This window comes from Hordeum vulgare, chromosome 2H, assembly GCF_904849725.1.
Source record: "Hordeum vulgare subsp. vulgare chromosome 2H, MorexV3_pseudomolecules_assembly, whole genome shotgun sequence".
NCBI lineage: Eukaryota > Viridiplantae > Streptophyta > Magnoliopsida > Poales > Poaceae > Hordeum > Hordeum vulgare.
The window spans coordinates 11,782,877-11,797,561 of NC_058519.1; the positions used below are offsets into that span (position 1 = coordinate 11,782,877).

A 14,685-nucleotide genomic window follows, 5' to 3' on the forward strand; every position below is an offset into this window, starting at 1 on the left:
GACTGATAAACCTGCTCAAAGCCGCTAGGCAACCTGTGAGCCTTTGAACATCGTGTATTCTAACCGGCCACTCCATTCGGACGATGGTCCCGATCTTTTCCGGGTTGACATCGATCCCTCGTTCGGAAACGAAGAAACCGAGTAACTTTCCGCTGGGAACACCGAATGAACACTTGGCTGGGTTGAGCTTGATATCGTACCTACGAAGGTTGGCGAATGTTTCTGCCAAGTCAGTCAGCAGGTCGGAACCTTTGCGTGACTTGACTACGATATCATCCATATACGCCTCCACATTTCGACCTATCTGGTCAAGGAGGCATTTTTGGATCATGCGCATAAAAGTTGCTCCTGCATTCTTCAAACCGAATGGCATAGTGATGTAGCAGAAGCACCCGAATGGGGTGATGAAGGCTGTTTTTAATTCATCGGGGCCATACAGACGGATCTAATGATAGCCCGAGTAGGCATCAAGAAATGACAAACGCTCGCCACCCGCAGTCGAATCGACAATTTGATCAATGCGGGGGAGCGGGAAATGGTCTTTCGGGCAGACCTTATTGAGATGCTTGAAGTCGATGCACATTCGGACAGACTTGTCCTTCTTGGGCACCATGACAACATTGGCGAGCCACTCGGAGTGGTGTACCTCGCGAATGAAGTTGGCTGCCAAAATCTTAGCCGCCTCTTCTCCGATTGCCTTCCTCTTGTGCGCGGCGGACCGTGCAGGCGTTCTCGGACAGGCCGAGCAGCAGGATCCACATGCAGTCGGTGCTCAGCCAACTCCCTGGGTACACCTGGCATGTCCGCGGGCTTCCATGCGAAAATGTCCCAGTTCTCATGGAGGAATTGGATGAGCTCGGCTTCCTATTTTGGATCGAGGGTGGTGGAGATGTTCGTCGGGGTAGCGGTGTCGTCCGTCGGGTGGATGCTGACCTTCTTCGTTTCTCCCGCCGACTGGAATGCGGACTCCAAAGCTGGCTTCTTCGAACGCATCAAGTCAGCGGGGTCGGCTGTCTTCTTGTACTCGTCGAGCTCGAGGACAGCCATCTGCTGATCGGCGATCCTCGAACCCTGCTGCAGACACTCTTCGGCCCGCTGCCGATTGCCTGTGACAGTGATCACACCTTTGGGACCTGGCATCTTCAGCTTCAGGTATATGTAACATGGACGGGCCATGAAACGCCCGTGCCCGTGCCGAGCCGTCAAGCATCAGGGGGAGATGTTTCATGGCGACCTGGTCATCTCCACCACCGATCTGGACTGCCACTCGGTAGTCGTCCAACCACTTTTCTGGCTTGGATTCTCCTGTAAACTTGCTGATCCCCGTCGCCAATCGGAAGTTGGGAGGGATGTCAGCTGAATGGATGGCCCGACTGAAACACTCGGGACCAGAGACGATGGTCCTGCTTCCACTCGGACGGTCTCTATCGTGACCATCACGGTGGGCTCAGCTCCTGTCGACCTTCCTCTGGGCGATGTATCCTCTTGCGTCAGGCCTTGGATCATAAGTGCCACCGATCGAACGCCGATCATCATGATGTTGGGGCCCGTAGGGCCCACCCCGCGGAGGGGTGCGTGAACGGCGACGATCTTCGAGATTCATGGAACGGATGCCTCCTCTGTGTCATTGATGAGAATCGGGGCTGAAGACTAACCGATGCGTGTTCGCGTGAACAGAACCGTTGTGGATCCTATTGTGCGACTGGGAGACCGCCGAATTCTGCTGCTGCGCCGTGTGCAACACGGCACGAATCTGCTCGATCCCTCTGCCAGCCTCTGAATCAGTTGGCTGGAGGGAATCGGCTATCTTGGCGGCGGCAGCCAAGTTGAGGACGGGTGTGCGGAACACCTCCACGTTGCTCTGACGAGTGCGTCGACTGGCAGAATGGCGGGGCTGACGGTGAGCACCGGATGTCTCGCCGACCTCGTGCTCGTTCCGACCGGCTTGGCGGGGACTTTCATGGGAATTGGCCATGTGCACTTCGGCTGCAGGCCCGCGACCCACGTACTCGGAAGGCAACTCAGTCGGAACTGAGTCCGAGTGCTGGGACGGCGGCGCAACTACAACCGACTCGAGGACCGCCACTTGAGAAGAAGCGTTCGGGCACGCCTGGGCGTGTTGCACCCATCGCTGGAGCCGCGGACGGCGAGACCGCTTGTTGCGACGTGTGACGGGGGCGAAGATCAACACCGGAGCCGACTGCTGGAGAAGAAGGATGCCGCGGGCTCCTGCACGGAAGTGCGTAGCCCCGCGACTGGGGAGCGCCTCGACGTCGAGAGGGGCATCCCGAAGCCATGCCGAATCGTCGACGATGAAGGAGAGTGCGCCGAAGAGGATCTCATGACCCAAGCACAAATCTCCACCGGATGACATGATTAAAGGATGTAGTTGCAAACTCGCCGGAAGTCGCTTAGACGCCTGCCCCACGAAGGGCGCCAACTGTCGTGGGTATAAGTCTGACAGTAGATGTGTAGGGTACGAAAGGATGGGCAGAGCCTTAGCTACGGCGAGGCTGTATGAGTTCAGGCCCCTCTACGGTGGAGGTAAAACCCCTACGTCTCAGTGCTCTTGGGAGCTTGATGTCGAGTGGAATATGGATTACAGTGAAAAGCCAACCCCTGCACCAGTGGGGGAGGGGACTTATATAGAGTGCGCTGCCCTTCACAACGGTTTGGTGCACAGGGGTGGAGTAGTGGCGAATAAATGCCTACGTTACAGGTAACGTATGTCTTAAATGCTAATAACGGCACATGAAAACGTATGACCGTTTCCCTCCAGGGGGATTACGATATACAGAGTGGAATCCAGTCGGTAAGTTTGATACGCTCCGAATGCTCATGTCCGACTGGATGATGGAGGAATCGTCACCGACTGGATGATGGGAAGTCCTTAATTCAGTCGGAACTGACTAAGGGCCTTGTCCCTTATGAAGGGTAGTCCTTGGGTAGGACCTATAGGGAAGGCCTAAGACCCTACCCTGGGACTATAACCCCATCACTGTATGAATCATTGTACGCTAAGGTACGCTTACTCCGTGTTTATAATGTTTCAGGTGAATATATGAAAAGATATAACTTCTGTCCATTTCCTTATGTGCAAATTGTTCCATTGTTTTGCATGGTTTCAGAGGTACACCATTGTAAATGGAGTTGTGGAGGTTGATGGCGTTGCTCAAGAACCTACGAGTGAAAATGCTGCATAGGGGCGAGATTCAGATGGTATGAAATCAAAGTTTTTACTGCCTCTTAGAGATCACCATTCTCATGTTCTGTTAACCTTTTTTCAGCTAAAGGAATACCAGATTTCTGGCTCACCGTTCCCTATTACTTTACAATCATCCTCGTCTTTTGATTTAATCCCTAGAGTATCTCATTTTTGTTTGTGTAGATTCTTATTTATCTATGCCTATATGGTGTTGTATGAAAATCCAATAAATCTGCAAGGCGCTGGTGCTTGGATCTGGGGTGCGCCGGTGAGCCATCACTTCTCTCCGCCATATCCTCTTCACTGTTGGGGAACGTCGCATGGGAAACAAAAATTTTCCTACGCGCACGAAGACCTATCATGGTGATGTCCATCTACGAGAGGGGATGTGTGATCTACGTACCCTTGTAGACCGTACAGCAGAAGCGTTAGTGAACGCGGTTGATGTTGTGGAACGTCCTCACGTCCCTCGATCCGCCCCGCGAACCGTCCCGCGATCAGTCCCACGATCTAGTGCCGAACGGACGGCACCTCCGCGTTCAGCACACGTACAGCTCGACGATGATCTCGGCCTTCTTGATCCAGCAAGAGAGACGAAGAGGTAGAAGAGTTCTCCAGCAGCGTGACAGCGCTCCGGAGGTTGGTGATGATCTTGTCTCAGCAGGGCTCCGCCCGAGCTCCGCAGAAACGCGATCTAGAGGAAAACCCGTGAAGGTATGTGGTCGGGCTGCCGTGGAAAAGTCATCTCAAATCAGCTCTAAAACCTCCGTATATATAGGGGGAAGAGGGGGAGCCTTGCCTTGGGGTCCAAGGACCCCTAAGGGTTTCGGCCGAGCCAAGGGGGGAAGGTCTCCCCCCCAAACCGAGTCCAACTTGGTTTGGAAGGTGGAGTCCTTCTCCCTTTTCCCACCTCCTCTTTTTTTTCTCTTTGTTTTTTCTTCCTATGGCGCATAGGGCTCTTTTGGGCTGTCCCACCAGCCCACTAAGGGCTGGTGTGCCACCCCCAAGGCCTATGGGCTTCCCGGGGTGGGTTGCCCCCCCCCCCCCCCCCCGGTGAACTCCCGGAACCCATTCGTCATTCCCGGTACATTCCCGGTAACTCCGAAAACCTTCCGGTAATCAAATGAGGTCGTCCTATATATCAATCTTCGTTTCCGGACCATTCCGGAAACCCTCGTGACGTCCGTGATCTCATCCGGGACTCCGAACAACATTCAGTAACCAACCATATAACTCAAATACGCATAAAACAACGTCGAACCTTAAGTGTGCAGACCCTGCGGGTTCGAGAACTATGTAGACATGACCCGAGAGACTCCTCAGTCAATATCCAATAGCGGGACCTGGATGCCCATATTAGATCCTACATATTCTACGAAGATCTTATCGTTTGAACCTGAGTGCCAAGGATTCATATAATCTCGTATGTCATTCCCTTTGTCCTTCGGTATGTTACTTGCCCGAGATTTGATCGTCAGTATCCGCATACCTATTTCAATCTCGTTTACCGGCAAGTCTCTTTACTCGTTCCGTAATACAAGATCCCGCAACTTACACTAAGTCACATTGCTTGCAAGGCTTGTGTGTGATGTTGTATTACCGAGTGGGCCCCGAGATACCTCTCCGTCACACGGAGTGACAAATCCCAGTCTTGATCCATACTAACTCAACGAACACCTTCGGAGATACCTGTAGAGCATCTTTATAGTCACCCACTTATGTTGCAACGTTTGATACACACAAAGTATTCCTCCGGTGTTAGTGAGTTATAATATCTCATGGTCATAGGAACAAATACTTGACACGCAGAAAACAGTAGCAACAAAATGACACGATCAACATGCTACGTCTATTAGTTTGGGTCTAGTCCATCACATGATTCTCCTAATGACATGATCCAGTTATCAAGCAACAACACCTTGTTCATAATCAGAAGACACTGACTATCTTTGATCAACTGGCTAGCCAACTAGAGGCTTACTAGGGACAGTGTTTTGTCTATGTATCCACACATGTAAATGAGTCTTCATTCAATACAGTTATAGCATGGATAATAAACGATTATCTTGATACAGGAATTATAATAATAACTATATTTATTATTGCCTCTAGGGCATAATTCCAACATTCACAGCTATGGCCAATTGAGCTCGGAGGTACTCAGTGAACTCACATACTTATGAAACCAAGCTGGATGTCATATGTTATATAACTCATCATCTGGTGTGCATTTGGATTTAGTAAGTGTGTTATTGTTCAGTTTGTTCTCTGAGTCAACCGTGATGTTCACGAGTCACATCAAAATTTAAGTTGTCAGACTTAAACAACAACTCAATTGTGTCTCTTTCCCCTAACTGAAGAATCTTGAATATTTATCCAGCTAATGAATCTGCACATCTATATGATTTCTCTTTCCCCCAATTGAAGAATCCTATACTTTTATCCAGCTTGGGATCTTACTTTTGTTCAGATAAATTGCTTGGCAGTTAGATCCTCGCATATTTCATGAAGTTCAAGTGAGTATGTTTTTGCACCCATGAAGTTCCTAGCATATTCTCACTAACACTCACTTATGTTATTGATTCTTCACATGGATCGTAAAAATATGTTTGATGTGGCATAAATCTTTGTCTTGTCACTTTTAACTTAAAGAGCTTGAGAAGATTGGTTCTAGAAAAGGGACTGATCAACCAGTATGTAAGTAAACTGCCCAGAGGTTGATCTTATTTGTATTTTTTTTATATAATGTGATCTGCCAAAATATATATCCTAATTTAGGACAGTAAAATTGAGCCTAATTCCTGTCCTCTCACGCCATGAGACGCCTGGACCGTTAATTTTTTTGATCAGACCATTTCTGGCCGGTCGATATGATCTGTGTGCTTTCGTGGGCTGGCTGGCCTAATGGGAGGCTATTCCCGTGGCCGAAACGCAGTATGCTGGTTGATTAGGCCCAAGCGACCGGCCCATTAAGCACCGAGGGATGACGAGCGTTTGTGCGACACCGGTGCAGGTGCGAAGGCGACGGTTCGAGAGCGATTCCCCTGTTCTCCCCCATCTACAGCGACGGTGGCACCAACAATCGGAACCCCGCGGCGACTCCCTTCGCCCCAACCTCCTCATGCAGCAGCATGGACGATTGGGATGGAGCTGCCGCCACCGTTCCTGGGCCACTTTGTAAGTTCGCGGATTTCCTGCTCTACTCCTCACCTGATCTTTCTCGGTTTTGAATTCTAGGTGTTGTGTTTGTACTCTCCTAAATGATTTTGTGGATGGACCTCACGTACTCGAAAAAGTTGATCTGGCTATACTTTCCACAATTATGTTCATCTCATCCGTAAGATAGAAAGAGATCAATTGATAGCATATATTTCAGTAAAAGGTAAATTACAGCCTTTGTTGAACCATTGATTTGCACGTATCTAAGATCAAGACTGGCCTACTAAATGAGGAACCAACATCGCTTAGATTCAACATTCAGGAATGTATCACATACGGAAAATCCTCTAAAACCAACTAGACTGTTAGAATTGTTTTTGATAGTCTTTTGTTTGAATTTTGAAGTGTGAATAAGCAGGAAACCTTCGAGAGACATCAGTGCAACATTTCTTATACAACTGCTATTAACTTTTTTCTGAACGGATGGTCTTTATTTTAACTATTAACTTGGCTGCCATCCAGGAGTTAAGTTTTTGTAATCTAGAATATCTTCCTATAGTTTTTAAATTGTTTGCATAGCGTGAAAGTGTTTATTTTAATAAGGCACAAATATGTACTCCCTCCGTCCCAAAATAAGTTACTCGACTTTGTACTAACTTTAGCACAAAGCCGAGTCGCTTATTTTGGAACGGATGGAGTAGCACATAAAGGAGATGCATGCTGTTCTAAATGGATACTTTTCTCTTTGTTGTTTAGCTTCGGGAACCAATAATTCTTATAGCCACTAATCTGCTCACGTCATTCCTTATTGTACAATTTGCCATCCTACAATAGTAGTACACTTTCTCCGGTGCTAATATGTTGATACCATGGTGACATCTTTAGCTCATGTTTAATCTTGCCAGAACTAAGCTGGTTTATAAAATATTAAATTCCCTCTGTATTTTCTTATATTTTCTTATTATGAATCTAATGCTTTATTGATTTGTTTTTGGCTTCGACATGTTCTACAACTATATACGTAGTAGGAATCTTTCTGAACCGTAGTTCTACTTTAGGATAAGCCGCAAGGAAGTGAGTGGGGCAAAACTGTCGCCATTATCGATATACTCTTCCAGCTCGTAGGTGGTGCCCGCTGTAACTCCCATGGGTGGCCTTACCGCCATCATCAGTTCTTCAACTTGCGAAGATGAAAAGCAGCATGAATCGAAGAAGAAACTAATTAATTTTTTCCAAGACTGATTTGTTTTTTGTATCTTCGCTCCAAGTTTGTATCTCCACCATGTTCACTTGGACAATGTTTATATGTACCTTCCAAGATCACCTAAGAAAATTAGACATTCTGAAATCTTCATCGGATGTTTGATTTCATATTTACTATAAAATAGACTAAATAGGCTATGACATTATCTTCTCTATGAAGAAGTTGTTCATTCAGTCGATTGTCCTTCATCTCTAACATGTACCTATATAATTGTGATTTCTACTTGTTGTGCTCGAACTTCACATGACATCCATAAAAGATAATTGATAGGTTAATTTGTAGTCCCCCTTCTCTCTTTTCTTTAGAGATAATAAGGCGATCATCGAATAATATGATTTCAAATTTTTATACTCACTTGAACTTCATGTTTGTGGACACGTGCGTTGCACGTGCACTGTTACTAGTTACTAGAAAGAAACCACGAGTTTGTAGCCACAATTAGTCGTCTATGAACAAATAATCTTTGACTTTTATAACTATCAAATGTTCGGATTTTAGCAATAGGCAAAAACAATTCTTACTTCACTCTAATTACATACATGCATGCATTAAAGTGATTAATTTTTCTTTTAGCTGTACTCCTTCCAATAATTATATGCATATATACACTAGAGAACGAAAAGTTGATGTCATCCTAGATTTTTTTTTCAAACTTTAAAATGGTTTGTAGCACAAACCGTCGCTCCGATTGAAAAAACGTCTTTAAACCAAATCATTTCGACGAGATCTTCGAAACTAGATAACATATTGATATGTTCTCATGACTTATTTTTGGACCAAACGTTAACACATCTGGGCTATGTAAGTTATCACATCTGTCATACATAAGTTACCGTGTCATTTACACAAAATTACCAGGGTATGTTTTCATCAAAATTTTATCCCACGGTCAAAAGGTGATTATGATGTTTGCAGTGAGTTACCAGCTTTGTTGTGTATATTACCATGTTGCACAAAAATATCAGGGCACATTTTTTAACAATTGTCCTCCCGGATCAAAAGTTACCACGGTGTTTTTACATGGGTTATCAGCTTTGCGGTACATATATTATCATACTATCTACACATAAGTTATCATGTGGTATGTTTTCAACAACTTTTTTCTCCGGTCAAAAGTTACAATAGTATCTGTCTGTAAGTTATCAGGGCTGTATTGTTATATTACCACGTCATTTACAAATAAGTTATTGGGTATGTTTTCACCCAAAAAGAAACCCGAGACAAAAGTTACCATGGTGTTTTATGTAGGTTATCAGGTCGTGTAGTGTTTATATAACCACGCTATTACACAAAATAACTTATTGGATATATTTATGTTGGCACGTACTAGATTGTAGGTATATTCATTGATTTGCACCTTGTCGAATCACTAAGAACGATTGCAGTTCAATAGCAATTAATCACGGTCAACAAATGTCCAGCACAAAGTTCTAGATTGGTATGGCATATGTTGTAGAGAAGAAAAAGTTTAATCCGGTGTACGAATAATGAAATAAATAACAACGCATCAACTTTCACAAATTGTAGTCTAGGCTAGGTTATCCTTGACTCCCTTGTATAACTTGAGGTTTTGAGTTCAAGTCTCGTCTTTGATGAATTTTTTTGTCAAAAAAAGGAGTTGCATGAGGAGGGGAAAAAATCATCCATGGAGAAAAATCTGCTCACGAGCAGCTTGACGTGGGAGAAACTGGTTGTTTGGATCTATACCTAAGATCCGAAAGTTTGAAAATTACAAATTTTGTACTCCCTCCGTCTTAAAATAAATGTCGCGAATTTATTACTAACTTAGTACAAATTTAATATTAGAGGAGCGATATTTATTTTGAGACGGAGGGGGTATAATCTTATAGGAGTATGAGTAGAATCTACACTCCACTTTTTAAAGAGTGGATGTCACTACCTAGCTCCAGTAACTACGTACTCCAGCTTTACCAGCTCCGCCCGGAGTGAGTTGCATTCATGCCACGGACTTAATCGCGTTGCTACAAATCGCAACCGGTCGACGTACATGACGATAATAAATTCATTATTTGACCTGGCACTTGCAACCCTTTTTATACTCATCAAGATGGGAAGGTTCTAGTACACATCATCCCAAGCATTTTTCGACATGGCCGGGTTGCTACCGGCAGCGGTTGGGGATTTTCTTATTCAAGGAACCGATCGAAGGCCATTCCGAGGCTTTTACAGAGAAAAAAGAATACAAACTTCATCACATGCATCGCTTGTGGTTGTGGAGATGGCCGGAAGTTGACCTCATCCACTAGCAACTACAGTACAGAATCACGCTAGCTAGTGTCATCATACCGAGATCTGATATGATCCCTTCTTCTCGCCAGCCTTGCCTCACGAACCCATTTTTTTTTAAAAAGGAGAATGACCCCCGGCGTCTGCATCTGGGAGATGCATGCGGTCATTTTATTGATTATTCTCGAGGACCTTACAAAGCAGTACAACAATATGCCTGAATCCACCATCTTGGCAACATCTGCTGCTACTTCTATCCATATGATGAAGGGGTGCAAGCTGGACCAAATACCCAGACCTCTCACCTAAGCCTAACATTTAAAGCCGGAGACCCTGACCGAGCCACATACCGGGTCCGGGGTAAAACCGGTCCGACGCACTCACATGTGTCGTCGCCGTCATCTTCCACTGGTCCATCTTCAGATCAGATTGAGGTACCAGCCTTGGCAGGTGCCTCCGGCATCGACGCCATCATGACGCCAAACGACGACCTCCACCTACGCGAGTCCATCTCCAAGCAGGACGGAGATCCATGCTAGGATAGGGTCGCACCACCGCCGTCGCCCACCACCCACAAGCGCCACCCAGCCCCAAGGTTCCAAAGCAGCGCCTTCAAAAAGGGAACGGCGCCGTGAGCGCCGCCGCCGCCCAACAAAGTTAAGGCTTTCGCCCGGAAGACCTAGGGGAAGGGGAAGTGAGGGGATCAGTCCATACCGACGCCTCCAAGGAGGGGAACGGCGCCCTCAGGCGTCGCCGTCGACGCGGCCGACCATGGCCGACCAGGGATTTCGCCCGAACTAGATCCCCACCACTAGCAACACCTCCTGTACAAAACCGACAATCCAAGGAAGCGCGGCCCGACCAGGCTGACCCGCACGCCGAACGGGGAAGGAGGGGAGGCACTAGATCGCGCGCACCGGCCACTGCAAAAGCCGTCGCCGGACGCCAGCGACCACCGGATCACGCCGCCCGCGCGGCCGAGACGCCGGATCCACCTCCCTCACGGCTGCTAACCTGCCGTGCCTCGCCAATGGAGCCGCCGCTCCAGATCCGGGACTCCGCATGCAGAGGCAGGGCAGCCTAGGCCCCACCGCCACCATCCTTGGCGCCCCGGGCTTGCCCGGCGGCTGCCTCAGGCGGCGGCGAGGAAGGGAGGGGGAGGGGGAGGCGGCTAGGGTTGGGAGGGAGGGAGGGAGGGAGACGTGCGTCTCGGCCTCGGTGACCTGGACGGAGAATTTGGGAGGCAGACGAACCCACTTAGGTAGTGTCTGTCTCTCTCTTTCTCTCACACACATAAGTTTTGGCTCAACACCAGCACTACTAGAATCACCATTTTTGCCGAGTTCCAAAGAAACCCGACAAAGGCCATATTAAACCCGGCGAAACCTTCACCGGATATCAATCTCGACGCAACGCACTCGGCTAGACAGACCCCAGCAATAATTAATACTGCCGAGTTATTTCTATCGCCAACTTTGTTTGGAGTGGAAAACAAAGGGAACCCAAATTCTAGTAGTACTGCAGTTTGGAGTGGAGAACGAAGGGAACCACCAAAGAGGAACCACGTGTTTTTGTTTTCTGGAAAGGGCAGAGAGAGAGAAGACCTTGTGTTATTAATCAATGGACTGAGGCCCCAACAGCCAAATTATTTGGTAGTACGTACTCTCATCCTAACTTGCATCACGCCAATGATAATTGATCTAATTGAACAGCGGTGATCGATGGCGCGCTCCAGCATGTACCATGTTATGTAGTGTCCATACCATACTGTGTCTCCTCCCTCTCTTCACTTGCTCTGTGTGCGCCGGCCGCCTCAACCTCGATCGAGCTCCTCCTCTCCTCTCCAGCAGCGGCGACCTCATGGATCACCACACGACGTACGTCGATCTCCACCATGCAAACGGTTATCTCCCAATCTCTCTGTTTTGTAACCCAAACGAAAATCTCTGCTCCATGGCCTTGCACTTGCAGTGTGACCCATGGCTTTGCAGGGACTGTGCCTCCTACCGTGGTCGATCGCCATTGATGAGTGGAGCGAGCATCGACCATGATTACGGAAAAAAGCTTGTCGCTGGTTACATTAATTCTTACCTGCGTATTGACTGTTTTGCAGGCTCCGGCCAGTGGGATGCATTTGCCGAAGGTACTCCGGTGTGGGATGTTGATCCGGTCGCTGGTGGGCTGGCTGTTGGTTTGAATGGAGACATGTACTACGTACCACCGGGTGATGCTCTGGTCGACGCTTCTGGCGTCATGGCAGAGGCGCCGAAGACGCTGGGTTACATCTTGGGGGAGGAAATCTGGAGTTTTCTCATGGGGTGGGATGAACAAGATCCAGTCGCCGATATTATCTCGATCCCGTCGTCACCAGCGCTGGATCTCCGGTGAACTCCGCGGTCATTAGGAAGGTGGTGGAAGATGAAGTTCTAGGTCCAGAATCCAGATTATGAAATGTATCCGACCTCTTATCTCTATTCATTTGAAATACGGCCGGTGGTTATGAGCAAAGTTTCAGGTTTGCACTGAATGGTGGGTTTCACCTGCTACGCTACCATGTGAATTTCTTTTAACATGGTATAGACGACAAGCTCTCGTATATACGCGCATATATATTTTTTATGAACGCATACATACACAATCTATTTCTATGAGCACCTCTGAAAGACTGAGCCAGCATATCATCTTAAAATTTACGAAGTTACAGTAGACGCCTCGCCGTCGACAGAAACGCCTTTCACTAAATGTGCATCGTCGAAAATCCTAAAAAAAAATCAGAAATAATTCCAAGCACCAAGATTTGAACCCTGATGGATTTAGAATACCATAGTCCCACTAACCATTCAACCACAGGTTCGTTCAAATTATGATATGTGTTACTCCATGCATCCCTTTTTGACGGTGGTTTGAGTATACTTCAGGCTGAAATGTACCTAATTTGGATTGAAATGCCCCTAGCTACAATTTTGCCTGCTTTGCAGCGGCGGTGACTCCTACAGTCCGTCACGAGCACCGGATCTCCCGTGAGTGTTAGACATTGTAATTATCTTAGGGGTGCGTGTGTTTAACTTAGAGGTAGAATATTAGGATTGATCTTGTAGATAGATCTTGTATAGATAAAGATCAATCCTAACAACTTCCTATCTCATGTAATCTTTGTATTCGGTTGGCTTTACGCCCTATATAACACGCATACGTCCCTGCTGGTAAAGCATACGTTTCTACCCTATCAATTCTCACATGGTATAGAGCCTTTTCTCTTTCTATGTCCAACGCATCTTCTTCCTCAGCCGTCGCCATGTCTTCCTCCATCTCCCTAGCCGCACTAGGTCATACCATCACCGAGAAATTATCCAGAGACAATTTTTTGGTGTGGAAGGCACAGGTTCTTCCTCACATCAGGGTTGCCGGCCTTATGGGGTACCTCGATGGTTCCTCTCCGGCGCCCCCTGCCACTCTGGTCGTGGAGACATATGTCTCCGGGAAGAAGGAATCCATCACCACCCCCAATCCTGCCTACACCACTTGGTATAGCCAGGACCAGTATGTCCTCACCTTCCTGCTGGCATCTCTCTCGCGGGATGTCCTCCTCCAAGTCCACGACGTCGCTACTTCCTCCGGCGTGTGGCAGATGATTCTGTTGCTTTTTGCCTCCCAATCTCGGGCGCGCAAAATTCAATTGCGTGGTCAACTCTCCACTACGAAGAAAGGTGATCTTTCTGCCGCCTCTTACTACACCAAGATGAAGGGTTTTGCAGATGAACTTGCAGCGGCTGGCACGCCCGTTGATGAAGATGAAGTCGTCTCCCACATCCTGCACGGTCTTGACCCCGATTACAACTCGTTTGTTTCGGCAATCTCGACCCGTGCGGCGGCTAACAACCCAATCGGTGTTGGTGAGATCTTCTCTCTGCTACTCTCTGCCGAGACTCGGATCGAGGCACAGAATAGCAGTGCTGCCCACTCCCTCAACCTTGCCTCCAAGGGGAGTGGTTGTGGCAACACGGCTCGTTTTTCCCCTGGCGGCGGTGCCTCCTACACCAATAAATATGGCACCGTCACTTCATCACCAACAGGGGGAAATCCGCCTCCTCAGGGCCCGCTCATCTGTCAGATCTGCAAGGCTGGTGGACATGACACATGGTCTTGCAAGAAACGCTTTGACAAATCCTTCAACAACAATCCCAAACGTCAAGGCAATCCTCCCAAAGCTGCCAATGTCGTGGCTGCCTCATACGGTGTCGATACCAACTGGTATCTCGACACCGGTGCTACTGATCATGTGACGGGTGAACTGGAGAAACTCCAGGTCCGAGATAGGTACACAGGACCGGAGCAGATTCACAATGCCAGTGGGCAAGGTATGCAAATTGCACATATCGGTCATGCACTTCTTCCTACTCCCCATGAATCTCTTCAATTGAACAATATCTTGCATATGTTCCTACCGCCTCTAAGAGTCTTCTTTCTGGCCATCAACTTACTAAAGATAATGATGCTTACCTCATTGTTTACCCGGAGTTCTTTTCTGCGAATGATCAGGAAACGGGGAGAACCATCCTTCACGGTCCAAGTAGAGATGGACTGTACCCTGTTGATGGCAAACCGGCTGCTTCTGGACGGCAAATCCTTGGTGCTGTCAAACCATCTACCTCTAGGTGGCATCGGCGCCTCGGTCATCCATCCCTCCCAGTTGTGCAACAGATTCTTCGCCACCATAATCTTCCAGTGTCCAATAAAACAGATCATCATCTTGTCTGTGATGTGTGTCAGATGGTCAAAAGCCATCAATTACCATACCCTCGTTCCACTA

The 14,685-nt window shown here is 47.6% G+C and overlaps 1 protein-coding gene and 1 pseudogene across 1 annotated transcript; both read left to right on the top strand.

Moving 5' to 3' along the window:
* Positions 1 to 11,501: 11,501 nt before the first annotated feature.
* Positions 11,502 to 12,488, top strand: LOC123429157. Its single transcript, XM_045113217.1, has 2 exons — positions 11,502 to 11,778; positions 11,989 to 12,488. Exons 1-2 carry the CDS (start codon positions 11,619 to 11,621, stop codon positions 12,261 to 12,263), a joined length of 435 nt encoding a protein of 144 aa, XP_044969152.1. The 5' UTR covers positions 11,502 to 11,618; the 3' UTR covers positions 12,264 to 12,488.
* A 1,165-nt stretch (positions 12,489 to 13,653) lies between these two features.
* Positions 13,654 to 13,737, top strand: LOC123433773 (annotated as a pseudogene).
* Positions 13,738 to 14,685: the final 948 nt, after the last annotated feature.